The following is a 26382-nucleotide window of genomic DNA, read 5'->3' as shown; positions in this document are numbered from 1 at the left end:
TTGGGTAAAATAACATTTGAGTTATTCATCTGAAGATATTTAATTGGGGTATTGAGATGAGGTGGCACTTGATAGTTGGAGTTGAATAGGGGGGGAGAGAGAGATGAATGCTAACCTAACTATACGATTAATGTCACAGATTTCATACATTTCAAATTTTGAGTAAGGGCTTCTTGAAATTTGCCCACTTTTGGGCTTATATTTACAAGGTTAGTGTTTCTGCCATACAAAAGAAAATCGAGAAGAAGTGGGAAAATAAAATACGAATTACCAAACACACCTTAAAGTAGTTGGTGGGAGATGGTCGGCGACGCCATCTCTATCTCTCTTCTCTCTCTCTTTTCTTTCTTCTCATTTTCTCTCTTATCTCTCTAAGTTCTGAAAAAATTAGAAAGAGAGGAAGAGGGAGTGATCAAGAGAGACAGATGAAAAGACGGAGAGAGATGATCCAAGTTGTTGTCGTCAAAATTAATGGTCGTCGGAGTTGATGGAGGTGAGAATGAAGACGGAGGAAGAAAAAAATAAAACATAAAAAGTGGGTAGTGTTTGGAGGAAACAAAAAAATTGTTTTCACCCAAAATTTTCTTACCTGGAACATATTTTTATTTCCCCAAAAAGGCACCTATTTACAATTGATATTATTTCTTTGATGTATTTTTTTTAATACAGAGAGTGAATTTAATCATCCCCAAAGAGGATTGTATAACGTAGTCGCAAAATTTTTTAACACTCCTATGTTCAAAAGGAGACAAGTGTGTGAGTTGCCATATTATACACGCGATTACATTACACAAATTTAACACTATTTTTCTCATGCTTGATGAAAGATGTCCTCAACACATTCACAAGTTTAGGCCCAAACCCTCTTGGGTTGGAGTTGATTTTTGAGGCTGAACCCTTTGATCTTTTTTTGGGTAGGAGTTGATTTTTCAGACTGAACCCGTTGATCTTTTTTTTTTTGGATTGAAAAAGTGGTTTTTTAGGCCTAAGCCCCTCTAGGGTTGAAGTTGCTCTTAGTCTAAGCTGAGGCTCAGCCCCAAGGGGAAGGTGGGGTGCGGTGCTCAGTCGACTCTACATTAACACCATCCCACACATGACCGTTGGGCTCCAAACGGTCATGTAGGGGATGCTCCCCGTCGTTGGATTGCCCCCGCCAAGCAATAATTGGATGGGAATAAGGTACCAACCCATCCTCCATTCTCACACTCAAATTCTCTCTATACTTTCCCTCATAGCTGCTAGAGATGCTTATATAGCTGGTCTTCCACGAGACCCAAGAAACTCCTTTTAGTTATCTTCGGGGCATTTGTGTTCGGTTGAACAAATTTGAACCAAATTCTATAGGGTTTCTTTACTTCCCCCTCAACCCTAATTGGTAATTAAGCTTACCCCTTAATAATTGACAATTGAATTTATCCTTTTAGATTTACTATATTTAGCAAAATACTATAATTATGTTTGGCGTAAGAATTAAAATCATAATTTAAATAATCTACAGATAAAATAAGTCATTACGAATCACATTCTTGACCAAACCCAACAATAAAGTAAAGTATTAAAATTACTAAAATCACGTTACCGGTCATTTTTCTTGTCATATTCTTTTTCAACAAGTCAAACATTGCTTTAGAGTTCTTAACAAAAAACAATAAACCTAGGAGCGTAAACTCAACTACCCATTATCGAAGGAGTAAACTCAATTAAGAATTAGTATCGAGGGGCTAAACTCTAAAAACCCCATATTGCAATATAGTTTCAGACAAAGGGTATTTTCGTCACATAGTATTTCCAGCGGCCATTTGCAGAAAATCTGCCAGTGCAATAGAACAGCCAAAGAGATTGAGTAGTGCAGACTGTTTTGAATGAGATTACGAGAGAGAGAGAGAGAGGACAGAAGAGAGAGAAAGTGTTTTAGAGAGAGAAAGTGTTTTAGAGAGAGAAAGAGAGAGTTTGATAATTCACTGCTACCGGTTTGTTTGAGTTTTATTTTGTTTCTCTTGCAGTAAGTAGGTGAAGAAGTAGTTGAAGACCAGGGGAAGTTAAAAAACCCTAGATTTATGCATTTTATCTTTTCTTCCAAACTCATCTATACCATCCCACTTTTTCTTTTTTTCTCTATCTGTCTGTTTTCGTGATTTCGCTGGTTTGATGTTGAAATGAGATGAAATAGTAACTGCTAAGAAAACGACTTGATTTCAAATCAAGCTGGTTATCATGATTTTCTGAATCCTTTTATCTTTACCTGAACAACCTTTATTTCATGATCATCAAACTCCATTGAAACTCTCTTCTCTTAACAACTTCAGGCGAAATTTGTTCTGAATCAAACTGATAATCTTTTTACCAGCTAGAACTTGTTCTTTTCCTGGTTGATTTTGAGGTCAGGAGGTGTGGTTTTTATCATAGAATTGAGTTATTCAGTTGTTCTGGTTTTGATTTTGAGATAAACAGAAGCAGATACTTGTACGAAGTTTTAGGTTATTTCAATTGGATCTTGTTGATGATTTGATTTGGTGTTTCCGGACTGGAATATAGAGTTTTGTTTGAAGAATAGATTCCAAAAGTTGAATCAAAAGAGAAAGAAGAACAATAATCTCTGTCATTTCTGTGGTTTCATCACAATCTCAATACAAAATTAGTTCGTTTTAACTGTGAAGAGGAAGGTTGAAGATCTGTTCCGTTTTCTGAAAATTATTACTATCTTTAGAATATACATCCAAGATTTTTCTGCAAAAGTTGGATCTACAAAGAAAGGGGGAAAGAAAACAGAGGGGTTTTTAAAAGTACAGTTAGGAACGATTTGAAAAATCTTACCGCTCAGTGTTTGAAAGGTTTATCTTTGGAATTAGGTTTTTCTTTCTCTTCTAGTGTAGGTTAATTTTTTAAGCTGTTCATTTAGGACAGACAGGCTAAAAAGTGTCTTGTCTTCCTTGATTGCTATTTTATTCTATAAATAAGCCAGCAAGTCTAGAGGGGGGTTATATCACATTTGGTAGGGACTGAGAATTATTAAAGCAGTTCATCTTCGTCTCTTTCTTCTTCATCTTCATTGTATATCTATCTATCTTTGTGGATGGGGATTTGAGAGACTTGGGTTTCAGTAAATCCTGAAAATTTCTTTGGGGTTGATCCAATGAGTCTTCAGCAGAAACGTGGAAAACTTAAAGGTTCAGATGTTGCTGAAAAAGTTGTTGTTGCAGTTAAGGAGTCTAAAGAAATTCCGAGAACTGCTCTTGTTTGGGCTTTGACTCATGTTGTTCAACCTGGGGATTGTATAACTTTGCTTGTTGTAGTCCCTGCTCACAGTTCAGGTAACCCCTTTCTTTTCTTTGCTAGATTGAGATCATCTACCTTGTAATTTTGATTCTTGTGAATTAGAACATAATGGGTTTGATTTCAGTGCTTTGTTGTTTTTTTGAGCCCCTTCCACCTTTTAAATTGGGGTTCTGAATTTCCAGCCAATATCTGTCTGGATTTCTTTTCGGCTGATTAGTGTTCTTGTTAGAGTATTTTCTGTATACATGTCAGGTTGCAACATAGTGATTGACTTGTAAAGTTGCTAATATTAGTAGTAAGAAGAGAAGAAACCAATAGCAACAGAAGCCATACCAAGAACTGTCAAGACCTTAGAACTGTCTAAATTGGGGGCTAGATTCCCCCAATTAAAAATCACTTGCTGAATGAAACCCTTTTCGTGCACAGAATGCTCCCTAATTTCATTTTGGGTGTATTGTTGATAGATTGATATAAGTATATAGTAACTCCCGAATTTGATTTAAGTACAAAGAAAATAACCTAGAGCATCACACATTCTTTCCAGTTGCTCTCTTCGATATCTGGCTTGTCAACTTTGAAATCAGAGAATTACTAGGTTGGCCAGTTTGGACATTCGAGCCGTCGAAATTGTAAGGGGTTTCCCCTTTTTTTACACATTGTGCAACTTTTCTAGTTGTTGGACTTGGATAACAAGGACCAATGATAAATTCTTGTTTCATGTTTAGGGAGAAAATGGGGTTTCCCACGATTTGCTGGTGACTGTGCCAGTGGACACCGGAGATCTTATGCAGGGACCAGTACAGAGCAGAAGTGCGACATTTCTGATTCATGCTCCCAGATGATGCTTCAGCTCCATGACGTTTATGATCCGAACAAAGTTAGTACCTCATCTGTTTATCACATCTATGCTTTAGTCCTCTTGATTGCTTCTTAGTGTTTCCAGTGCTTAAATCTTGTTTTAGATAAATGTCAAGATAAAGATTGTTACTGGATCACCAAGTGGAGCAGTGGCTGCGGAAGCTAAGAGAATTCAAGCTAACTGGGTTGTATTGGATAGGTAATGATAGTAATGTCTCAGAACCTGTCTGTTTTAAATTTAAAACTTGGCAGTGTGTAGTAAAGTGGCACAGATTCTGGATGCTGAGTTTGTTAGCTCTTGTGAAGTTATCGCGTTTTCAGGAATTAAGTCATTGTTAATCGCATCTTTATTTACTTTACTGGTTTATGTCTACAGACAGCTCAAAAATGAAGAGAAACGCTGCATGGAAGAATTGCAATGTAATATTGTAGTTATGAAACGTTCCCAAGCCAAAGTTCTTCGTTTAAATTTGGTTGGATCACCTAAAACGGAGCCTGAAGTAGCTGGAGTGTTGCCCACTGAACTAGACGAGTTACTTGACGGGCATCCAGAAAACAAAAGCGATAAATTGAACTCCATTCGAGGGCCAGTGGTGACACCATCTAGTAGTCCAGAGCTTGAGACTTCATTTACTGCAACTGAAGCTGGAACATCATCAGTATCAAGCTCGGATCCTGGAACTTCACCATTTTTCATTTCTGAAACAAATTGTGACCTGAAGAAAGAGGGTTTATCAGTCTCAAAAGAAAATTGTAATGTGGACGATACTAACTCAGACACCGATAGCGAGAATCTAAGTCCTCCCTCAACAAGTTTGGGCTTCCAGCCATGGATGACAGAAGTTCTTAGTTGTGGACGTCAATCATCAAAACATCTGGAGGAGAGTTCACGAAAAATGAAAGATAAGCCCCAAACTTCCACAGCCCAAGCCTTCGTGGAGAAGTTCTCCAAGCTTGACCGTGAAGCTGGGATTGGAACGCTGAACTTTAGGTCAGATATCGATTTCACTGGGAATGTCAGAGAAGCTGTTTCACTCTCAAGAAATGCACCTTTAGGCCCGCCTCCTCTTTGTTCAATATGTCAACACAAGGGACCTGTATTTGGGAAACCGCCAAGGTGGTTCAGCTATTCTGAGCTGGAACTTGCTACAGGTGGATTTTCACAAGCAAACTTCTTGGCTGAAGGTGGGTTTGGATCTGTTCACAGGGGAGTTTTGCCAGATGGCCAGGTTGTTGCTGTCAAGCAGCACAAACTAGCTAGCTCCCAAGGTGATCATGAGTTTTGCTCGGAAGTGGAGGTTCTTAGCTGTGCTCAGCACCGAAATGTCGTGATGCTGATTGGATTTTGCGTAGAGGACAAGAGGAGGTTGCTAGTTTATGAATTTATCTGCAATGGCTCATTGGATACTCATCTTTACGGTAATTATCACGGGACAAACTTCTTTTGATCAATTTGTAGTGAACTTATTCAGGGTAGAATTGTGTATTCTTTGGATGGTCTCAGCAATATTAGAAGATCTTCTTTAGGTTTTTCTATTTTGAATTGGATTGCATTGAGTAGACCGATTGGCGAAAAGTATTTCTTGTTATTATTTATTTATTCTTATAGTTTTTTGTTGAGAAATAAGATTATCAGTGACGGGGTTCCACTTTTTAGTTTTTACCTAGAGACATATTTGGTGCTTAACAAAAACTACGTCAACCTGTAGGACGTAATCGAGTACCATTAGAATGGTCTCCCCGGCAAAAGATTGCAGTTGGAGCTGCTCGAGGATTACGGTACCTTCACGAAGAGTGTAGAGTGGGTTGCATTGTTCATCGTGATATGAGACCGAATAATATACTCATTACCCATGATTTTGAACCGATGGTATGATTTCTTCCCCTTTTCTTTTTACCAGAATTTGAAGGTCTTATTATATGTGGATGGGTGTTCTTTTCTTCATCACATCTCTGGAGTACTTCTACATGATGCCATATCTTTTGGCAAACGTCATGAACATAATTTAATAATGGTTTATGTATACTCTCTACTTCGACGAGATATAGGGAAATAGTAATTTACTTAGCAGTTAGCACCTCAGCTATCAAGAGAAACTTCAGAAGGAGGATTTTTTGCTGAAAATAGTGAAATGACTAGTAGAGAGGACATACTATTTTTGGACTTGTTAAAATAGCTGGATATCTAATCTCAAGTTCGTTTTTTCTGACTAAGATGTGGGCATAGTGTAAGACAACTGAAGGTTCAAAAGCTAAAGTCAGCTGGTGCCTGATCTTTGTCAAGTGAAAAATACTATTTACCACTAAAATCATTGTCATATTAGACAGCAGATATTGATCCATGTTAAACTAATTATATACTGAAGAGTATTGATATATTGATTTACTACTCGAAAAACAAAAAAGATATCTATTTACTGGATATAGGAAGGACAATGAAACTTGTAGAATACAATGAACCATTGAACGCTATACAAGTGGACATGAAGAATGATTGGGAGCTGACATCTTTTCCTGATTTGTACAGGTAGGAGATTTTGGTCTTGCAAGATGGCAGCCAGATGGAGACTTGGGTGTAGAAACCAGAGTCATCGGTACATTCGGGTAAAACATTGAAATGTGATACTCATTTTGAAGTTGTTAATTCCGACCTCTCGAAAGTTTTAATACTTTCTTCTGCGTCTGTGTAGGTACTTGGCACCAGAATATGCACAAAGTGGTCAAATTACAGAAAAAGCTGACGTCTATTCTTTTGGGGTGGTTTTAGTCGAGCTTGTTACAGGAAGAAAAGCTGTAGACATTAACCGACCCAAGGGTCAGCAGTGCCTTACTGAATGGGTATGTAATAAAAATCCCTATTTCCCCCCAAAGTGATATCTATTTGCTCACTTCTGATGTGGGTGAATGACACCCCACCACCATCTTGAGGACTCTAACAGTCCATAACTGTCAACCATTCTGCAATAAGAGAAATGCTTCTTTGCCTTAGATTTTTTTACTTTGTTTGACTCAGAAGTTGATGTGGTGTCTTCCTGACAACATACTTCTTTTTATAAACTATAATTGTTTCTTGAAAATCACAATGATTCAAATTAGAAGGTACAGACTGTCATCAATGCATTCTGTAAGACTAAGTAAAAGAAAATAAAATGTTTCATTCCTCCGAAGTGATATTCTGTAAGTAACTATAGCACTGCCGGTCGGGCTTCCTTCTCAAATTGTTGTAAAAGGAAAATAAGCATCGAATGACTCAGATTAGTTTCTTGCTCTCTTAAGTAAGCTCATTTGTGTTGTTATTATCTTCGACATCTTATGTTACAACATCTGGTACAGGCACGCCCTTTATTAGAAGAATATGCTATCGACGAATTGATAGATCCACGTTTGGCTAATCGTTATTCAGAACAAGAGGTCTATTGCATGCTACATGCTGCATCTCTGTGCATTCGTCGAGATCCCCATGCAAGACCTCGTATGTCTCAGGTAAGAAACTACATTTAGTATATAACATATATATGAAGTATGTATTTTAAACATTTTTAGATTTATTGGGTTAACTATTCTCAATTTTCTTAACATGTAATATGATTTTTTGCCTAAAAGGTGCTAAGAATTTTGGAGGGTGACATGTTGATGGAGTCCAGTTTTATGTCAACACCTGGACACGAGGCTGGGAACAGGAGCGGAAGGCTTCTATGGCAAGAGCAACAACAACATCAGCAACATTATAGTGGTCCAATCATGAATGAGGTAACAGAGAGTTTAAGTGGAAAATTCTCTTACGATGCATTAAGATCGGCTTATCTAGAGAGAGAAAAAGCGAGAAGAACCTCTTACGACGACGATCTTTGAATAGTTCCACGTAATATAAATACATTTCCAGGTTCTTTTTTCTATATCAATTGCCTTGATCTTGGTTTTCTTTTGTGTAAAGGAATAGGAAGTATGAGGTCTATGTAGAGTGAAGAAGGAATCTTCTATAAATGGCAATGCAAAATAGACTTGGTTTAAATTTTTGGGTATTACAGGTTGACAGATTCTAGCTCAAGCTCTCTACTTATAAATAAAATTCTTATAACGATTTAATGCTAGTTGTTTCAGAATGTTCGAAACTTAAAAAGCTCTCCCATCTATGAACTATATGCCTTTCCAATATATTAAGCTAGTAAGTTTCTGCACTTCTCGTTTTGAGTGATCAAAGAAATCCGGCATCTACTTATCTTCAGCAGTAACCACTCGTTCAAAGCATCGTGGGATGGTATCTAGATTTCTGAAAGTTCATCCACCTAATAGGTCTGATACATATGACATATATAGGCACAAATATTTTCATTGGTAAATCCAATATATGTAATTTCAAGCCAATCTTCCCTAACCCATAGGGTTTCTCAAAACTTAAGTCACAGGAAAAGCAAACTACTCTTGCAGGCATGGAACGGTGCCGCATAGGGATTTTTGGTGGGAAAAGCATAGAAAATGATATTTAGAAGCAAGAAGGTCATTTAGGAGGCTTGAGCATTATCCATGATAATACTCTTTTTAGAAGCAAACTCAATTGGATCTTTAGAACTCAACCTGATTTTGGATGGGTAAGGTGCTCTTAGGAGCAACCGAAACAAACTTCTCATGGCTATGGAAAGGTCTTGTAAAGAAGCCGATAGATACACAATACACTCAATAGAAGATAGTCATGGAACTAAAGTGGAACATTTGGAAACACTCTTGAATATCGGACACCTCCTAGCTCTTGCGGATTTATATAAGAAAAATGTTATTTACTGTAGCATACGATCATAATTAACACGCAAGTCACCACAATCCAACTTCAACTTCACAATCGGACAGGAGCACCTACGTGGAAGCATATATGTGGGGGTGTGTTTGAGGGGTGCAACTGGTGCGGTCGCACTGGACACCCTCAAACCACCCAAGTTTCTCAAAGAGCTAGGGGCTCCTAAAATACCAAATTAAATCTAATTTAACAGTCTAAAATGAATTAGAAAAAGAAAGAGAGCTTAGTTGGTAAACATCTTGTACAACAAGCATGAAGTCACAATTTCACTACCCTCCCTCGTCAACTTTTTGTTTATTTTCTCGACTCGTTGTTATCTGAAATGTTTCCACCTAATATTTTGTATCTCGAAATATTTTCTTGTTTCCACATAATGGTGGCCTACCAAAATGAAAGTTTTAAAGGGCGTTCTGATAGTGATTCTTTGACTGCATATAGTGAGAGACTGGCCTCTGAATCGATGGGACTCAAACCGAAATTTGTTACTATATTTGACTCAAGGTCCACCTAATTGAACTCCAATGTTCTGAGTTGAAATTGATGGACTAGGGGCAAATTTTTATCAACTTGGCTCAAGGTCCGCCGAATGAACTCTAATGTTAGGAGTTGAATCGGTGGACTTGATCTAACGTTTTAACAAAATTGGGTCCAAGTCCACCTATTTGAGTTGTATTCAGTAGCGGCGGTAGGGTTTAGAGAGGGACGCTTTTAGCCGTTGTCTATAATACGTCGGGAGGCGCCAATAGGACTATCTGCAATTAAAATGATCACACGGAATACTCCAGTCAAATTTATTCTCGAAGTATTTTTTTCAACCTTCCTTTCTTTTGAGTTTTGAAACCCTCCGCCATGGTTTGGTTCCTCAAGAAACCCTTATTCACATCTCTACAACGCCATAAGCTTATCCTTCAACTACCCACCCGTACCTTTAGTTGTAACAATCACTCTCTCTCTACTTCATCTCAATCTTCTCATTCCAATTATGAAGATTTTTCAGACGCTAGGAAGATTGAATCTTCATCTCAACCAAAATCTACTTTCATCCACCCCACTTCCATAGTTCATCCAAATGCTGTGATCGGCCAGGTAACCTAATCCATTCTTGAGTAAATGTGTAATATTGTTCATTTATTTTTTGAATTATGTTCTTCTTCAAGTACTGAATTTGAAGTGTGAAAATTGCTCATGAACTCACTGTAATAGTGTAATTGTTCACTCTTTCACTAATTTTGGGCGATCATTTCTTATCGATATTTTTTTTAGTAATTAAGAATTCTGTTGAGATTCTAAGATCATTAGTTAGAAACCCCTTAAGTTTGCGTACTTCTGCACGCGTATTGATTGAAGTTAGTCCCACATTGGTTGTGGGAGGGGGTGGTGGTCAGTTCATAAGTGTAAGATAAAGCCTCGCCTCTTGAACTAGTCAACTAGCTTTTGGGATGAGAGATCCCGGGGATCACTTGGGAGCAAGCCCTTCCCACAAATGGTAATAGAGTCCATCCAGGTTTACGAAATGTTTTCTGTCCCATTGTGGCGGGGAGAGTAGTCTTCCAGCTCTCTCTATGTGTGAATGGAAAACTGTTAAGTTGTTTGAATTAGTCCCACATTGGTTGTGAGAGGGGTGGTGGTCATTAGATAATTGCGAGGGACAATCTTACCGCTTGAGCTAGCAAGGAGGGCCCGCGACCACACCGGCACATATTACATGTGCTCCTTACCCAAGTTTGTTCCAAGAAATTCACACAGCATATATGTCGCGATCCAAATTTTCTTAATTATTACTATCCTCCATTTAAACGAGATATAGGCTGATTTGACTCTTTCCCGAGGAAGCTTTCCGCACAAGACATAAGCTCTTGCATCACCTACATGTTTAGCTGCATGCAGGTGTAGTCCGAGTATAAGGCGGACAAAACATTTAAGTTGGGGCTTTTCTAGGTTGTGCAAGAGTCACATAGACATTTATTCACTCGGGGCTCGGGTTTAAACTTTAAAGCCTCTGCTTTTCACTTTCTTCTCGAGTTTTTGAATAGGAGGGAACGTAGAACGTCAGTGTCATAGTAGAGATTTAAAGCAACATTGTGTTTTTGTACTAGGGATCTCTTTAGAAAGTCTTCCTGTGGTAAATTTAACGTATATCAACATATGAACTCTTTCTCATGTTCAAAAGAGAAATAATGTTAGTCTAGTACAGATGTGCACAGTTAGTGCCCGTGCAAGTCACGGGGTTATTGTCTAATGCTGCCCCTTCACTTGCAGTAAACTTTTACTCTACCCAGCGATGGAAATGGATTAGTTGTGTTTCACCTTCTGATTTTCATCATCCTCCATCCAACTCATACATAATGATGTCTGGTTTCCTCTTAATACCTTTATTAGCTTAGAAATGTAAGGTGCTAAACTATTGCGGGGAAGACTGATTTTTTTTTGGCGTATTTTAATATTCTGGCCTTACTTGCAGGGTGTTTTTGTTGGTCCTTTCTGTACAGTGGGCTCTTCGGCAAAAATTGGTCATTCTTGTCGTTTATATCCTGGAAGCCATATTTTTGGAAATACAGAGATAGGGGAACATTGCACTGTTATGACGTGAGCAATCTTTCTAACATACATTGTTACTCTAGCAAATGTTTTTCGATTTGATTGACTTTTTCCTTATATTAGCATTGACCTTACGTATGCTTCTCTTACTATTGTCGTACTCGTTTCACTTCTTTCTTTGTTCTTGAAGTAGTATTTGCTCATGCGAAAACTCTGTCAGGCAGTGGTGCCATTGTCGGCGAAGATATTCCCGGGCGTACAACCATTGGATGCAATAATGTTATAGGACATCATGCTGTGGTTGGGGTGAAGTGCCAAGATATGAAATACAAGGTCAGTGCGCACAAGCACACACACACACACGCAGACACACGCACACACACACACACACACACATGCGCGCACACACACACCCACACTCACACACTTTTGGACTCAAAAACATGTAAGCTTGTCACACACACACACATACACAGACTTTTGGACTCAAAACCAAGTAAGCTTGTCATAAACTACAAAACCATTTTTTTCACACACACTTTTCGACTCAAAACCATTTAAGCTTGTCATAAACTACAAACCATTTTTTTTCTTAACATTGCATGATTGGCTTCCTTTACAAGTCCATTCAAAATAAAGTTCATCGGGGGAATAAACCCCAAGACAAGTACTACCATAAACATCGTCATTTTCCCTGTGGAAATTTGTGTCATTTTAAGTGCTAATTATGTGTCTCCTAAATCCTAATAAATAGTCAATACTCTACATTTTGGGGTTTATTCCATCGGGGGAATAAACCCCAAGACAAGTACTACCTAAAAGGAAGATTTTAAGTGCTAATTATGTGTCTCCTAAATCCTAATAAATAGTAAATACTCTACATTAACTTTGTTGTGTTTCTATTTCTGGTTTGATTTTTTGGTAATTTCTTTCTTCTTTTAGTCAGGAGATGACTGTTTTCTTGATGTTGGTGACAACAATGAGATCAGAGAATATACTTCAATTCATCGATCTTCAAAATCAAGTGATAGAACGGTATGGGGATGACAGGTTGAATTAAGTATAACAATTGAATTATTTTCGTGCAAGACTTTTCTTTTTCTAATTTCTGTAAAATTTTAGGTTATTGGTGACAACAATCTTATTATGGGGTCTTGTCATATTGCCCATGACTGCAAACTCGGAAACAACATTATTCTCGCAAATAATACACTTTTAGCAGGGCATGTTGTGGTCGAAGTAAGGTTATTAACTTAGTGTATTCAATTACTTTACTTGATCAACTCGAAAACTACATGAGAAAATAAATTGAATCAAAATTCTTTTGCACAGAACTATGCTCACACTGCAGGCGGCATTGTTGTTCATCAATTTTGTCACATTGGTGCCTTTTCTTTTGTTGGTGGTGGTTCCGTGGTAAGCATTGTTGTTAATTGTAACCATAATATATTAACCAAGAGTTATATTTTATGGCTCTGACATGATGGTTTGATGTATACAAGAATTACATACAGATCTCAAATTTTTGTGACAGAGTATCTGATGCATCAAAATGTACCAAAAAGTAAAAAAAACAGTATCTATGTTAGATAAACTGAAATATTTACAATTTTTTAATAGCGCATTTGGGTCTTGACCAGTTTGTTTATTTGGAAACCGTGACTTTCAAACTCTGGTCTCTCTAGTGGAGACACATACATGTTATCACTCGACCAGAGTGAGCTTCGCAGTCTTGATAAGTTATATTTCTCGAGATTTCTTTGTTCTTAGGTTGCACAAGATGTTCCAAACTATATGATGGTTACTGGCGATAGAGCAGAGCTCCGTGGATTAAATTTGGAGGGTCTTCGACGCTGTGGATTCTCGAGTGAAGAGGTTAGCATTATTTATTTTCTTACAAATATTAAGGCAGCAAGAATGACAGCTTTCCTATTTCTTTTGCTATATATCTTGCTTATCCTTCTTATATCTATTGTGTATCTATTATTGGGAGATTGTTCTTGTCTGTTGCTTCACTTAAATGTTACAAACTGCTGATACATATTTTCATGGCAAGAATTCAAGATCAAAGGCATGAGGAAGGCTTATCAAAAGATATTCATGGCCACAGATTCAAAGTCAGGGGGAATCGAAGATCGCCTCACCGAAGTGGTAATATAGATAATTAAATGTCTTTTATTGCTCAAAGATTAAAAATTTATCTTTTTTCGTAATAACTAATGGACTTTGTAGGGGCAGAGTGAGGAGTTAGCGAACTTGGATGTGGTATGCTCAATGGTGCAATCTATTCGGGATTCTTTTGAGCAAAATCGTCGTGGAATTTGCAAGTACAGACATTGGAACAGTTCTTGAAGCCCCATTTCCTGTAAGGTCCTCCAACTTCCCTCTATGAATTACTCTGAAAATACTACTGTCGTTAGTGATAAGACCAAAATATTTTGACTAAAAATGTGTAAAATCTAAAATGAGATATTACAACTACTGAGATAGAAGTGCAAAAGGATACACCAAGAAAGCAACGGAAAAAATGGAAGTCGTATAAAATCTATAGTTTCCGTCATTATGGTCCTGAAACTAACTGCTTATAGTTTTTTGCTTACAAAAGATCACAAGGATTCCGAAAATTCATAATTTCGATACAAAACTTGGAAGCTTCCTTGTAAATTTCTCATGAACTTAATGCCTCGCGGTTCATTTTTTTTAAAAAAATTCAGATATATTTTATAGCTTAGAATCTATGCATCTGAGATAGAGACTTGTTCTTAAGACCTAATTCAATTAGACAGATAAAACACATTACATGGTTTTTCATACAAAACCAGTTAAGATTTCAGTTTTCGAAATTTAGAAAGATAAACACTATATATCATTTCGATCAAATTAAAATCAGTACTGTGTTTTCAGTTCTGTGCAGGATATAACTCTCAGAAAAAAACTTCAACAGATACAGGAACCAAGCATATCCGTGACAACTTACACCCAAAGTGATACTGAAGGTTGGGTTATTGCCCCATAATTTCGGCTAATTATTCCATCCTTCAATATTGTTGATTGTTCTGGTTATACTGTGCTTGGGATTATTTGATAGATTATGTCAATGCGCACATTTTTGACAATCATAGTACTAAAGAAAATAACTTCAAAATAAATATTGTATCGAGTTAATCAATTGAAAATAATTTTATTATTTTATAATTTGTGAATGTGGGATTTGTTACTTATTACCTAATTTTATAGTCAAATTTTTTAAAGAACAACAACTGGACGGGAGCTTCTCTCTCTAAAAGTAGATCTAGCCTTCTTCCATCAAAACATAGCAAATCTTGGTCGATTTTCTCGTTTTCTTTGAAGATTGTTAGAGATCTCTACCTATTATTCCATCTTTTGAACTCAAGAACACCAGATCTTCGTTTTCTTCTTGGATTCCTTCAACGAGCTTCGTTATGTCGGGAGCAATGGCTAGTCATGCCTTTGAATGACTTTACATCTCAAGAACATCAGATCTATTGTTTACTTTTCATTTTCTATCATTTAGATCTAATAAAATCTGCTTATTTTGTTTTTAGTTTAACTTAGCTTCATGTATTAGGGTTTTATTTGTTACTTTGTTTGTTTAGCTCCTTAGTTGTAGATCTGTTTTCTTTTCTTTTGATTTAGGTTGCCTGTTTAAAGTGTTGTAACCCTAGGGAGATCTGGGTTTAAACACTTAAATTTTTTCTTGATTTCTCAGGAGACTTCAAACTCTAATATGGATCAAACATATTATCTTCACCTGTTTGATTTTGTCTTCCATGGCTTGATGGTGGCCGAACTCAGTTCCGGCTCCGGAACCAATAGTTGCTTGGTAGATGAAGATAGTGCACGTGGCACTTGCAACGCAATTACTAACATAGAGGGTTACACGTGTGATGTCTGTGCACAACCGAGTACAGTTGTTGGGTTAAAAAATTTTGTGGGCCTTGTGATAGTTAGGTGGCCCAAAATCATCTTTTATAGCTGGACTTGTTTCTATCACTATTTGGGCCAGTCGTTTGATCCAAGAATATTCCGTCGGGTCCGGGTTGCTTATATGTTTGGAAAGCCATTTGACCCGGGTAAATGGTCAAGGTTTAGTTCTGATCTACTGCTTGGACTATCAGATGTCTCGGACACCACTATCTATATAGGTCTATCATCGGTCTTGTTATGGTTCCGAGCCTCTCCTACCTTGATTAACAATACAACGGTGGACTCAATTATGATCATATTTCTCATCAGTTATGGTTCCCTACTTCACCTTTCACCCATTGCAGCTCCTCTGCATGATTTTGCTGGCTTTGTTGAGTCTTTCGACTCATACTTAGTAAGCGACCCTTGTTTCCAGGTGTTCGATCGCGATCTTTCCGGATTGGGGTGGGACATGACTTCTCTATCGAGAGAATACTGGAGGGTAATCATGGAATCGTTTGATTCCGCCTTTAAGAAATTGTGTAGCTTTTTTGAAGCTATGAATTTCTTTCTCCATTTAGTTCTTCGGGTGTGGTATGAGCTATATCTAGCTTTGAAGTGGCGGTCATGGTTCGCAGGGGCCCCTATTTGGCATTTTAGTTGGGAGATGGTTGAACGTCGTTGGCTATGGTCCTACACAATAGTCTTTGGAGTACCTCGCTTTTCCACTTTTATCGCGGAGAAGGATGCTAGCTTTCGAAGACACGGAATGAAGAAAACTGTTCTCTTACAGAATGTAATTCTTATTTTCTTCATGTCCGTATCTCTCTTTTCTGTGTTGTAACGTTCTAGTTGAATAAATAAGACAACGTTACCATTCTCTTAACAAAAAAAAAATTTAACTTTACTTGATGATTGTATGCCATCGTAGCCTCATTAGATGGGGTATGCTAATGGGATATGTGAAGTACTTGAAACAACACAACTAATCCATAATTCTATATGAGGTTATTAGAATATACCATCTCTTCAATGGCTGGGATTACATCTCCGAAACTTCTCTTGGTTGAAATTATCTCTCAAATTTATCTTGAAACTCTTTTAATGGTTAAGATCACAATTTCCAACTTATCATTCTCAAATAAAAATTTCCAACTCATAGAGTTAAAATTATGCCTCCCAAACTAATCTGAAATCCTCTTTAATGGGTAAAATGATAGCCAACGCATCGACGTCTGCCCTCTTTCCTCTCTTAGACACTACTTCTACTAGATCTCCATCTACGGACATGGTGACGATGGACTCGAGTGCTTCTGAATATTTTTGAAGATTGTTTCATTCGTGGCAACGAATGTCTAGGGTTGTTGAAGGGAGTCAGGGACAACCCCATTTTGTAGCCCCAAAATGATGATGCCGGAAAGTGGCTTCTCAGAATCTTCCAGAAAAGTCGCTTTATAGTCTTTCGTGCAACCTTCATTCCTCTTAGTCGGAGTAGAGTTCAGGTGACAAGCTTATTTATGCAAACCTCCCGGTCTTGGGCTCAGTAGCAGAGCTGACTCCGATCCACCGATTTGCTAGCCTTTAAGTTGTGACGAAGTTTAAGGTGCGCTTACGAGACTTGTCCCGACCTCCCGTTCCAGGGTTCGAGTGGCAGAGTTCTTTAGGGTCTTTAATCTGTTGGCCCAATCAAAAGTCCATTCGTATGTCATCCGAGAATCCAACACGTGCCGCCTAAGTCAATCTCTAGACTTCTCGACTGGTCAAGGCTGACCAATGTTTGACTCAACAATGGTGTGGCGGATTGGAGGTGGCGTTTGTGGTGTTGATGCTGGTAAAGTTCTGGTGGTGGTGGAATGATATTAGTAGAGATGAAGTGACTGAGACAAGGCAGTGGAGTTGTGGTCGGAACGATGGTGGTGGAATGGTGGAGTTGATGGTTTTGATGGTAGAGTTGTGGCGGTGGCGGCGGACGGGTGATAGTGGTGTGGTTATAGTGATATAGGTGATGATCGTGTGGGATAGAATTGTTGAGGAGGTGGTGGGGAGGTTGTGGATGTGGTGGAGTTGCTACAACAGTGTTGAGGTGATTGTCAAGGTGATGAATGTTCAGTGATGGTGACAAAAGAAGCAAAATTGTTTTTCTATTTTCTTAATCAAAATTTTAAAACACTAATTATGCAAAACTATGAAATTGTGGCACCTTCTTTTTAAAAAATTAGTTTCTTCTTTTAGTTTTAAGGGTAGTTTTCGGAACGAAAGGCTTTAACTATTCAATAAGCATTTAAAATAAGCTGGCTGTTAGTTTATTTTAAGGGCAACCAAATGGGTCTCATAATTTTCATTAACAATTAATTATGAGTAGTATTTATAAGGTTAATTTTCAATTCAAAATAATTAAATTTGGTCAATATTGGAGTAGGATCTACTGAGGAAGTGATGAATCAAAGGTCAAGGCTAAGTGGCAAACAATTAGAACCGAACTTCCTAAACAATCCCCAATTTGTCTTTCTAAAATTGTTTATTTTTGGGATTCAAAAGAAGATTCCCCTCCCTCCATGATTACTTATGCCAAGTGGGTGTGATTGGGTGAAGAATGTTAATTATAGGGTTAATTCTATTTTGGCCCCTTAAAGATGACCAACTGACCAAAATGGCCCCCTAAAGATGACCAGCTTCCAATATGGCCCCCTTTTTCATCTTTCCGTCATTTTCACCGTTAGGCGTTAATGAGTTGGCAATTTACTGCCACAAAAGCCCCTACCCGTATCTACCCCAAATCTTGGCTGACGCGCGCGAATATTTAGGCTCCCTAGGTTGTCCCATCAATTCAACCCACCATTAATACCCCTTCAACTCACCATAAATTATCAATTTAAATCCAACATAAACCCCCATACTCTTGTCATTCTTCATCTCCATGAAACCTGCTATGGGTCGTTCTTCATCTCCACCACTTCACCGTGTCAAATATGTGAAGACTCGGATCCAAACCACCTAAGGGAAGCTGGTCATCTTTCTCTAAATTAAGAAGTAAGAAGTGAAGAATAAGAAATTGGGGAAAGTGGATAAGAATGAAGATAAAAGAAGGGGAAATAGTGCTACTCAGAGGTACCTACCTGCTAATGGGTAGTAGTGAACAAGAACCCTAGATAGTGAATATTTTAGGTCATCTATTGATACAGCTTTTTTAAACACATAAAGATATTTAATGGAGAATCTAAGAAATTTTTGGTCATCAAGGTTAGAGAGATAAAGTGAGTGTTTTGGGGTTGGCGTGGTTGGGTTGATTAAGATTGGTGAGTTTGTATAAAAACAATCTGGAAGTTCATAAGACCTAAACATCTTCTTTTCGCTTAAAGAGAGAAAGAGAGCTGGAGAGAGAAAGAGAAGGAGAGTGTAGTAGAGAGTTGTTATTGATATAGTTATCCAAATTAATAAAGGAAGGAATATGTCATAAATCAAGAGTTTGTTTTAGCTCTAATTGGTCAGATCGAATAGTATTTCTTGATTTTACTTTGGACTGTATTTTCTAGTTTGTGTTTTTTCCTTCATTTATCTATTTCGGCCTATTTCAAGTTTAGAACATTTATCTAGAGGACAAGATTATAGCTTGATTATCAATTTATCACTTTCAACGTGGAGGAAGAATTCGATGCCCTGAAACATCGCCCAATTGATTCCAATCTGCTGTAGCCATAATTTCACCTTCTTCCCCACTTCTCGGAGACGATGAGTGAGGTGTGGCCATGTAAAAATTCTACCATATTGTTATGAAATTTGGTGCTAATAAATAAATGATCCCAATCATCAATCCATTGGAAAACAAATGCACATCTCATCAATTAAGAAACTCTTCTCTCATTTTCAGACCAGGATCTTCACGCATCTTCCCCTACAAAGCAATGTGTTGGCTGATTCTTCACCGGCAACAACAATTATCATCAATTCATCATCACCGTCAATCACCATTAATCTCATCAGGTCAGTTCTACTTATAATTCCAATTCAGTTGAAATTTGAATCAAATTCTTGGTAGGTACCTCTGAGTAGCACTATTTCCCCTTCTTTTATCTTCATTCTTATCCACTTTCCCCAATTTCTTATTCTTCACTTCTTACTTCTTAATTTAGAGAAAGATGACCAGCTTCCCTTAGGTGGTTTAGATCCGAGTCTTCACATATTTGACACGGTGAAGTGGTGGAGGTGAAGAATGACCCATAGCAGGTTTCATGGAGATGAAGAATGACAAGAGTATGGGGGTTTCTGTTGGATTTAAATTGATAATTTATGGTGAGTTGAAGGTGTATTAATGGTGGGTTGAATTGATGGGACAACCTAGGGAGCCTAAATATTCTCGCGCGTCAGCCAAGATTTGGGGTAGATACGGGCTGGGGCTTTTGTGGCAGTAAATTGCCAGCTCATTAACGCCTAACGGTGAAAATGACGGAAAGATGAAAAAGGGGGTCATATTGGAAGCTGGTCATCTTTAGGGGGCCATTTTGGTCAGTTGGTCATCTTTAGGGGGCCAAAATAGAATTAACCCTTAATTATAAGCAAATTGATAATTCTATAATCTAATCTTCACCACGTCAATTAATTAATCTCAACTTGTCATCATCAAGATATATTAAAATATCACTAAAACTCTATGAATCAAACACTTACTAATCAAGCTGGTCCAACTATAATACTTCCTCTAGTTAAAAAGACAAGAAAGTTGGAAAGTGGTACTGGTGGAAGATATCTATCTTCCAAGAAATAATTTTGGAATAAATATACTATTTTTGAATTAACATCTATATATTAGTTTATATTATAAGCTTCTAAATAGGGTTAATTCCGTTTTGGCCCCCAATTGTTGACCAACTCACCGTTTTGGCCCCCAATTGTGTCCGGCAGTTCGTTTTGGCCCCAAAAAATTCCTAAATGGCCCCAAATTTTTTCAACCTCCCAATTCTACCCCCATGGCATTTCTGTAATTATTTTTTTTTTCCTTTTCTTTGTCCACCTCATCTAACAATTGACACATCACTCTGTCCACCTCACCCTTCTTCTCCGGCGAAAGGTTGCCGGCCGGAATAAAAAATTCCGGCCGGCCACCTTTACCAAAATAATTTTTTTTTTTTTTTATTTCTCTCTCTCTTCTTCATCTCCTTCTTTCTCTCTCTTCTTCATCTCCTTCTTTCTCTCTCTTCTTCATCTCTTTCTTTCTCTCTTCTTCTTTCTTTACCTCTCTCTCTCTAACCCCTCTCTTTCTCTTTCTCCAACCCCTCTCTCTCTCTATCTTTAAAACTCCGGCGAAGGGGCGGAGCCCCTTCGCCGGAGAACCAGACCTTGAAGGTCTGGTGCGAAACCAGATCCGGTCTGGTTTCAAACCAGACCGAGATCTGGTTTCTACAACCAGATCCCGGTCTGGTTTGAAACCAGATCGGAATCTGGTTTGAAACCAGACCGGATCTGGTTTCGCACCAGACCTTGAAGGTCTGGTTTCCAACCAGACCTTCAAGGTCTGGTTCTCCGGCGAAGGGGCTCCGCCCCTTCGCCGGAGTTTTAAAGATAGAGAGAGAGAGGGGTTGGAGAAAGAGAAAGAGAGGGGTTAGAGAGAGAGAGAGGTAAAGAAAGAAGAAGAGAGAAAGAAAGAGATGAAGAAGAGAGAGAAAGAAGGAGATGAAGAAGAGAGAGAAAGAAGGAGATGAAGAAGAGAGAGAGAAATAAAAAAAAAAAAAAATTATTTTGGTAAAGGTGGCCGGCCGGAATTTTTTATTCCGGCCGGCAACCTTTCGCCGGAGAAGAAGGGTGAGGTGGACAGAGTGATGTGTCAATTGTTAGATGAGGTGGACAAAGAAAAGGAAAAAAAAAATAATTACAGAAATGCCATGGGGGTAGAATTGGGAGGTTGAAAAAATTTGGGGCCATTTAGGAATTTTTTGGGGCCAAAACGAACTGCCGGACACAATTGGGGGCTAAAACGGTGAGTTGGTCAACAATTGGGGGCCAAAACGGAATTAACCCCTTCTAAATAGGAATAAGAATATCCGTATCGCTTTTCATTAATCAAGTCATGTATTTATGTATATTAAGGTCTTACCGCGTCTTACGGGTACAGTAGATCATCTTTATTGACCAACGCCTTACAATTATGAACATGTGGATCGTTAACATAACTGTGTCGATGAACAAAATTAATGCTACTCATTGAATCAAGATCAAGGTAAGTAAATATTCTTATGAGTAAGATCAAAATAACTAAATAATAGTGGAAAAGAAAGCAATATATATATCTTTTTGGCTTCCGCTGCATCTTGCGGACGAGACAAATCCCTCTTGGTTAACGCCGGTAGATAGATAAAACTTGCAATTCCAAAAAAATCTAAACTGCATTTGTTTTTTTTTTCTTTTGGGTGAAGAAAAATAGAAAACTATATAGAAAGGTCTTTAGTATAGGGACCCAACTAAATGGCATCGAGAAATAGTCAAAATGTTATCATTTTAGGTTCCAAAATGTTATGGGATCCCTTTTCTGACATGATGAAGACCACATGACGTGATTGTTATGGAATCTTTCTGATTATGATCACATCTTCTTACATAAAAAACGAATATTCGGTGCTATATAACCTTCTGCATGATCGTCATTTCTTTCGACATTACTTTTGCAAACCTTCCGTCCGGGGTTCCGGTAGCAAAGCTTAATCGAATCCACCTTTTTGCTTGCCTTTAAGTTGTGATAGAGTTCTCAGTGCCTAGAAGATCACTTGTTCTGACCTCATGTTTCAGGACTCAGGTGGCTGAGCTCTTTTGGATCCACCCCTCTATTGACCCTATCAAAGGTTTGTTCGTAAGACCCATGGGAATCAGACACGTGCGGTCCGAGTCAGTCTATAGACTTCTTGACTGGCCAATATGTGGCTAAACAATCACTAAAAGAGCTTACATGCCTAACAAGCCTGCTACACTTTTAGTAAATTGAGTGGAGGAAATAAATAAGTTTATTTCATTCATAACATCTAAAGTCTTACATAGTAGTAACATGTCTACCTTGTTTCAACAAAAAAAAAAAAAACATGTGTACCTGCTCATGTATGTGGATGATATATACCTTATTAATTCTAAGAGTATTATTATAGTAAACCAAGTGGGAAAATATCCAACCAATATAACAGACTATATCCAATCAAAATGAATCTCACATTCTTCACAATGTATAAGACCAAATCATATTTATATATCTTAAACAAGTGAAAACATCTCTGGCTCTCTCTCTCTCTCTCTCTCTCTCTCTCTCTCTCTCTCTCTCTCTCTCTCTCTCTCTCTCTCTCTCTCTCTCTCTCTCTCTCTCTCTCTCTCTCTCTATCTCACACTTGTGTCTAGTGAAGTTTGAATTGTGGGTGAAGTTTGGGGTTTTGTCTATTTGAAGAAGATGGGGAGGAAATGTTCACATTGTGGAAACATGGGTCATAATTCAAGGACTTGTAACAATTTCAAAGGGAGTGTTAGTATTGGACTTAAACTATTTGGAGTTCAACTCGATATACCTTCATCTTCTACTGCTTCTTCTCCTTCACTTTTCATGAAGAAGAGTTTTAGTGTGGATTGCTTATCATCTTCCTCATTAGCACCAGCCTCTTCTTCATCACCATCTCCATCATCATCTAGCTTTGATAAACTCTCTCATGGGTATCTCTCTGATGGTCTCCTTGCTAGAACTCAAGAAAGAAAGAAAGGTATTTTTGGTACTTACCTAACTATAGTTTTTGTTATATTCATTTTTGGTAGAAACCCATGTTCTGTTTTCATCTCTGTCTCTCCAATTTACCCCTGAATTAGTATTTTGGTTTGGGTATTCAAAAGTTTTAATAAATTTTGGTGGATGATTGATTAGGAGTACCATGGACAGAAGAGGAACATAGAACATTTTTAGCTGGTCTAGAAAAGCTTGGTAAAGGTGATTGGAGAGGAATTTCAAGAAACTTCGTAACTACAAGAACTCCAACCCAAGTTGCAAGTCATGCTCAAAAATATTTCCTTAGGCAAACTAGCCTTAACACAAGAAAACGTAGGTCGAGCCTTTTCGATGTGGTAAGTAACAACACATTCTCCATTAGTTTCTTGATTTACTAATTCTTATTTGCATCACCTTGACCAATTGATGAACTCTCAAATTGAATTTGAACTTGAATATTTTGTGTTTGTTATTATACTCTATGTCTAAGGTTGGAAGCTTGAAGAAGTCTCATGATCTTAATTCGGACACACCTAAATCCACTTTATGTTTCAATATGAAAACTAATCAAGATGAAGTTCAACAAGGAACATCGACTCTGTCTCTGGTAGAACAAGAAGCTACTAAAATAAATGATCAAGAAACTCATTTGCCTCCAATAATTTCATCATCGCCTTTTCGGGTGAATTTATTATTTGAGTTTGAGACTAAATCATCATCCATTTTGAAGATGCCCGGCAATGTTGGAACTTCGGCAACACCAAGTCTAGACCTTACACTTGCTGCACCAATGTTATTGCCTTATTGGATCCAAGTAAAGAATCCACAGGGTCTCTCTTAATTGAAGCAATAAGTGTTCTCTAGAAATATTTTGCAAAATCTATATATCTTTTTTTAGGCAAAGAGGGGGTAATGAAATGGGTCGTTTAATCAAATACTAAGTTCTTTTTGTACCCATGGATGTCTTTGCTCAAAATAAGGCTGTCTTGTTATATATAAACTTAGATTAGTGCTAATTTTGAGTTTCAATATTATAGAACAATTGGTAGTTTGGTTACCTTTTTGGTATTTTGATTATTTGCTTACTTTTCTTTCTCATGTAATTATGTGCGAGTCCTAGGGGTACCCAAGTAATTTACCGGAAGATATTTTATTTCACCAAACTTCCTAAAATCGCACAACAATCGATTATCTACTTTTTTCGATTGCAGAATATATGATATTTAAAGAGTAATTCCACATCTAGACCACCATCTAGAGGGCGAAAGATGTCCAAAGATTCTGGAAGCTTTTATTCCTAAAACCCCTTTCCTAATTTCTATTTGCATTTTTGAAACGAATAATACTTTTCCTCAATAACTTAATCCATTAGAAGTCTTGTGAATACAATTGTTATGTTCAATTAAAAATGTATGTGAATTTAAGATTAGAAAAACTTGATTAAAAATTCAATTTTATTACAAGGAAAAAAAACATTAAACAACACAAGTAAAATATGTAACTATTTGCAGATGAGAACAAATATATGTAAGTTAGATTCCAACACCAAAATAAAGAGACAACCCTTAGTAACTAGGACCAAGTGGGAGAGTGTACTTGTGCTTGTGACAAAAATAGTTATGTTTGTGCTTAATTGAAAGAGGATAAGAGACTAAAAAAATATCAAAGCTTGTCTACATGTGGGGAAGCAACAATAAGTTTCTTTATATTTGACACCTTCCATTTTTTCCATCCAACTAGATTCATGCAATTAGTTCAACAAAAAAAAAAAAAAATAGATTCATGCAATAAGATTTTGCAAAAGGTAAATTTACTCTAGCTAGTAGCTACCAATATGTTTTATATGGGGACACCTTAATTTATTACTACACTTAGTTTACACTAGAAATACTATACCTATAGCAAAACCTTCTGTGCCAGTGGCAACATATCAATCCAACTACCTTGTCTTTGTAGTTATCCACATTTCCACAAAGAGCAATCCACTATATTAGGTTATTGAGGTAAAAGGTACAATAATGGTGAATAAAGATAAGAGTTTTAGTATCTAAATCCATTTGATATGGATTATGAACCATATATTCCTAGTTTCTAGGCTCTTCCTATTTAATGCACAAAAAACTATTGAGAGGGAAAGGTTTTGTCATATAGTATAATCACTTTTTAGCTGCAAGGACATTTCAACTAAATATCAATTTTTTTCTGAGGGGTTGGGCAAAACGCCCAAAATTGGGCCAACAATAAGCCCCAGGCCCAAGGCAGATGGGTTATAAGAAGCAGGTCCAAACGCGTCAGACCAAGTCAGAAGGGAGAGGGAAATTACCAATTTGGATATTGCTTTTTCTGAAATTACGAAAAATGCCCCTCCCACAAAATTCTTTCTCTCTCACGTTCTCTCCTTTATTACGTGACATGTGTACTTTCTCTCTCTAATTTTTCTCTGTTTCTAACTACTTCACGTCTTTTCACCTTATTTCTCTCTCCCTTATTTATCTCTCATAAATTCTTTCTCTAACTACTTTTATCTCTCTATCTCTCTCCATTATTTTGTTTTTTCAAATCTTAACTACTTTATTTTGTTTTTTCAAATTCGTGAATTAATTTTTTTATCCGACCAAACCTCCAAATCTTAACACTCTATAAGAAATTTTAACAGTTCATAAGAAATTTGTGAATCAATTTTGTTATCCGATCAAACCTTAACACTCCATAAGAAATTTGTGAGTTAACTATTTCCTTTTTGGAGTTAACTATTACTAAAACTGAAAATTCGTGAATTAATTTGTTTTTTCTCATAAATTCCTTCTCTCTCTATTATTTTGTTATCCGATTAAACCTCCAAAAAGGTAAAAGTTTTAAGAAATTTCTCATTTTTGTCATTTTTCTCTCTAACTTTCCAGATTTATTTATTTAACCGATTCCTAATTTCTCTCAAATTTTTAACCAATTTCTAACCAATTTCGAATTTTTCTTTTCAACTTTTCACTTAAAATTCACAAAACATTTTGTTATGTACTGGACATTTTTTATGTGCTGGGCATTTTGTTGTGTACTAGACATTTGATCAGAGACCATCGGGTTTCCCTTCAGCCTGCTGATTAATGCAAAAAAAAAAAAAAAAAAAAAAAAAGACATTTGATCAGAGACCATCGGGGTAATGTTAGAGGTGCAGTTGCGGGAGTGGTAACTCCGGGGACGATCACGTTGCATGAGCTGCAAGGCATTGAAGCAGGGCTAAAATTAGCATGCTCGATGAATGAACGACGAA

At 37.3% G+C, this 26382-nt stretch overlaps 3 protein-coding genes across 9 annotated transcripts; all 3 read left to right on the top strand.

The window, feature by feature from the left end:
- Positions 1-1628: 1628 nt before the first annotated feature.
- LOC147539108 (kinase with adenine nucleotide alpha hydrolases-like domain-containing protein) lies at positions 1629-8146 on the top strand. The gene is made up of 9 exons (XM_086642147.1): positions 1629-3311; positions 4002-4153; positions 4239-4333; positions 4511-5553; positions 5844-6004; positions 6662-6738; positions 6825-6972; positions 7468-7617; positions 7738-8146. The coding sequence occupies exons 1-9, from the start codon at positions 3134-3136 to the stop codon at positions 7984-7986; spliced, it is 2253 nt and encodes a 750-aa protein (XP_086498273.1). The 5' UTR covers positions 1629-3133; the 3' UTR covers positions 7987-8146.
- Positions 8147-9664: 1518 nt separating this feature from the next.
- Positions 9665-14685, top strand: LPXA (bacterial transferase hexapeptide repeat-containing protein). Of its 7 annotated transcripts, none has more exons than XM_086642143.1 (10): positions 9665-10012; positions 11388-11512; positions 11689-11797; positions 12407-12499; positions 12587-12703; positions 12797-12880; positions 13235-13339; positions 13529-13615; positions 13697-13834; positions 14369-14685. In XM_086642143.1, exons 1-9 carry the CDS (start codon positions 9776-9778, stop codon positions 13814-13816), a joined length of 1077 nt encoding a protein of 358 aa, XP_086498269.1. In that variant the 5' UTR covers positions 9665-9775; the 3' UTR covers positions 13817-13834; positions 14369-14685. The 7 variants fall into 7 exon arrangements, 4 of the variants coding, with proteins under 4 accessions (XP_086498269.1, XP_086498268.1, XP_086498270.1 ...); XM_086642142.1 differs by having other exon boundaries at positions 9681-10012; positions 13697-13829; XR_015225712.1 differs by having other exon boundaries at positions 9705-10012; positions 13521-13615; positions 13703-13829.
- Positions 14686-22710: 8025 nt separating this feature from the next.
- Positions 22711-24182, top strand: LOC147539106 (transcription factor MYBS3-like). Its single transcript, XM_086644489.1, has 3 exons — positions 22711-23115; positions 23274-23470; positions 23605-24182. Exons 1-3 carry the CDS (start codon positions 22812-22814, stop codon positions 23953-23955), a joined length of 852 nt encoding a protein of 283 aa, XP_086500615.1. The 5' UTR covers positions 22711-22811; the 3' UTR covers positions 23956-24182.
- Positions 24183-26382: the final 2200 nt, after the last annotated feature.

Source organism: Eschscholzia californica, unplaced genomic scaffold, assembly GCF_041429995.1.
Source record: "Eschscholzia californica isolate CP2 unplaced genomic scaffold, dmEscCali1.0.p SCAF_5, whole genome shotgun sequence".
NCBI lineage: Eukaryota > Viridiplantae > Streptophyta > Magnoliopsida > Ranunculales > Papaveraceae > Eschscholzia > Eschscholzia californica.
Note: the sequence above shows the minus strand (reverse complement) of the source record. Positions and strands in the feature narration are given on the sequence as shown.

What these genes read in the sequence shown, in the direction of transcription:
- LOC147539106 (XM_086644489.1), top strand. Translation starts at nt 22,812, where the DNA reads ATGGGGAGGAAATGTTCACATTGTGGAAACATGGGTCATAATTCAAGG. An exon ending in AACTCAAGAAAGAAAGAAAG is followed by an intron (nt 23,116 to 23,273) that starts GTATTTTTGGTA and finishes ATGATTGATTAG; the next exon opens with GAGTACCATGGACAGAAGAG. An exon ending in GGTCGAGCCTTTTCGATGTG is followed by an intron (nt 23,471 to 23,604) that starts GTAAGTAACAAC and finishes TCTATGTCTAAG; the next exon opens with GTTGGAAGCTTGAAGAAGTC.
- LPXA (XM_086642143.1), top strand. Translation starts at nt 9,776, where the DNA reads ATGGTTTGGTTCCTCAAGAAACCCTTATTCACATCTCTACAACGCCAT. An exon ending in CAGGGCATGTTGTGGTCGAA is followed by an intron (nt 12,704 to 12,796) that starts GTAAGGTTATTA and finishes TCTTTTGCACAG; the next exon opens with AACTATGCTCACACTGCAGG. An exon ending in AAGATCGCCTCACCGAAGTG is followed by an intron (nt 13,616 to 13,696) that starts GTAATATAGATA and finishes TGGACTTTGTAG; the next exon opens with GGGCAGAGTGAGGAGTTAGC.
- LOC147539108 (XM_086642147.1), top strand. Translation starts at nt 3,134, where the DNA reads ATGAGTCTTCAGCAGAAACGTGGAAAACTTAAAGGTTCAGATGTTGCT. An exon ending in ATTGGATACTCATCTTTACG is followed by an intron (nt 5,554 to 5,843) that starts GTAATTATCACG and finishes GTCAACCTGTAG; the next exon opens with GACGTAATCGAGTACCATTA. An exon ending in AGCAGTGCCTTACTGAATGG is followed by an intron (nt 6,973 to 7,467) that starts GTATGTAATAAA and finishes CATCTGGTACAG; the next exon opens with GCACGCCCTTTATTAGAAGA.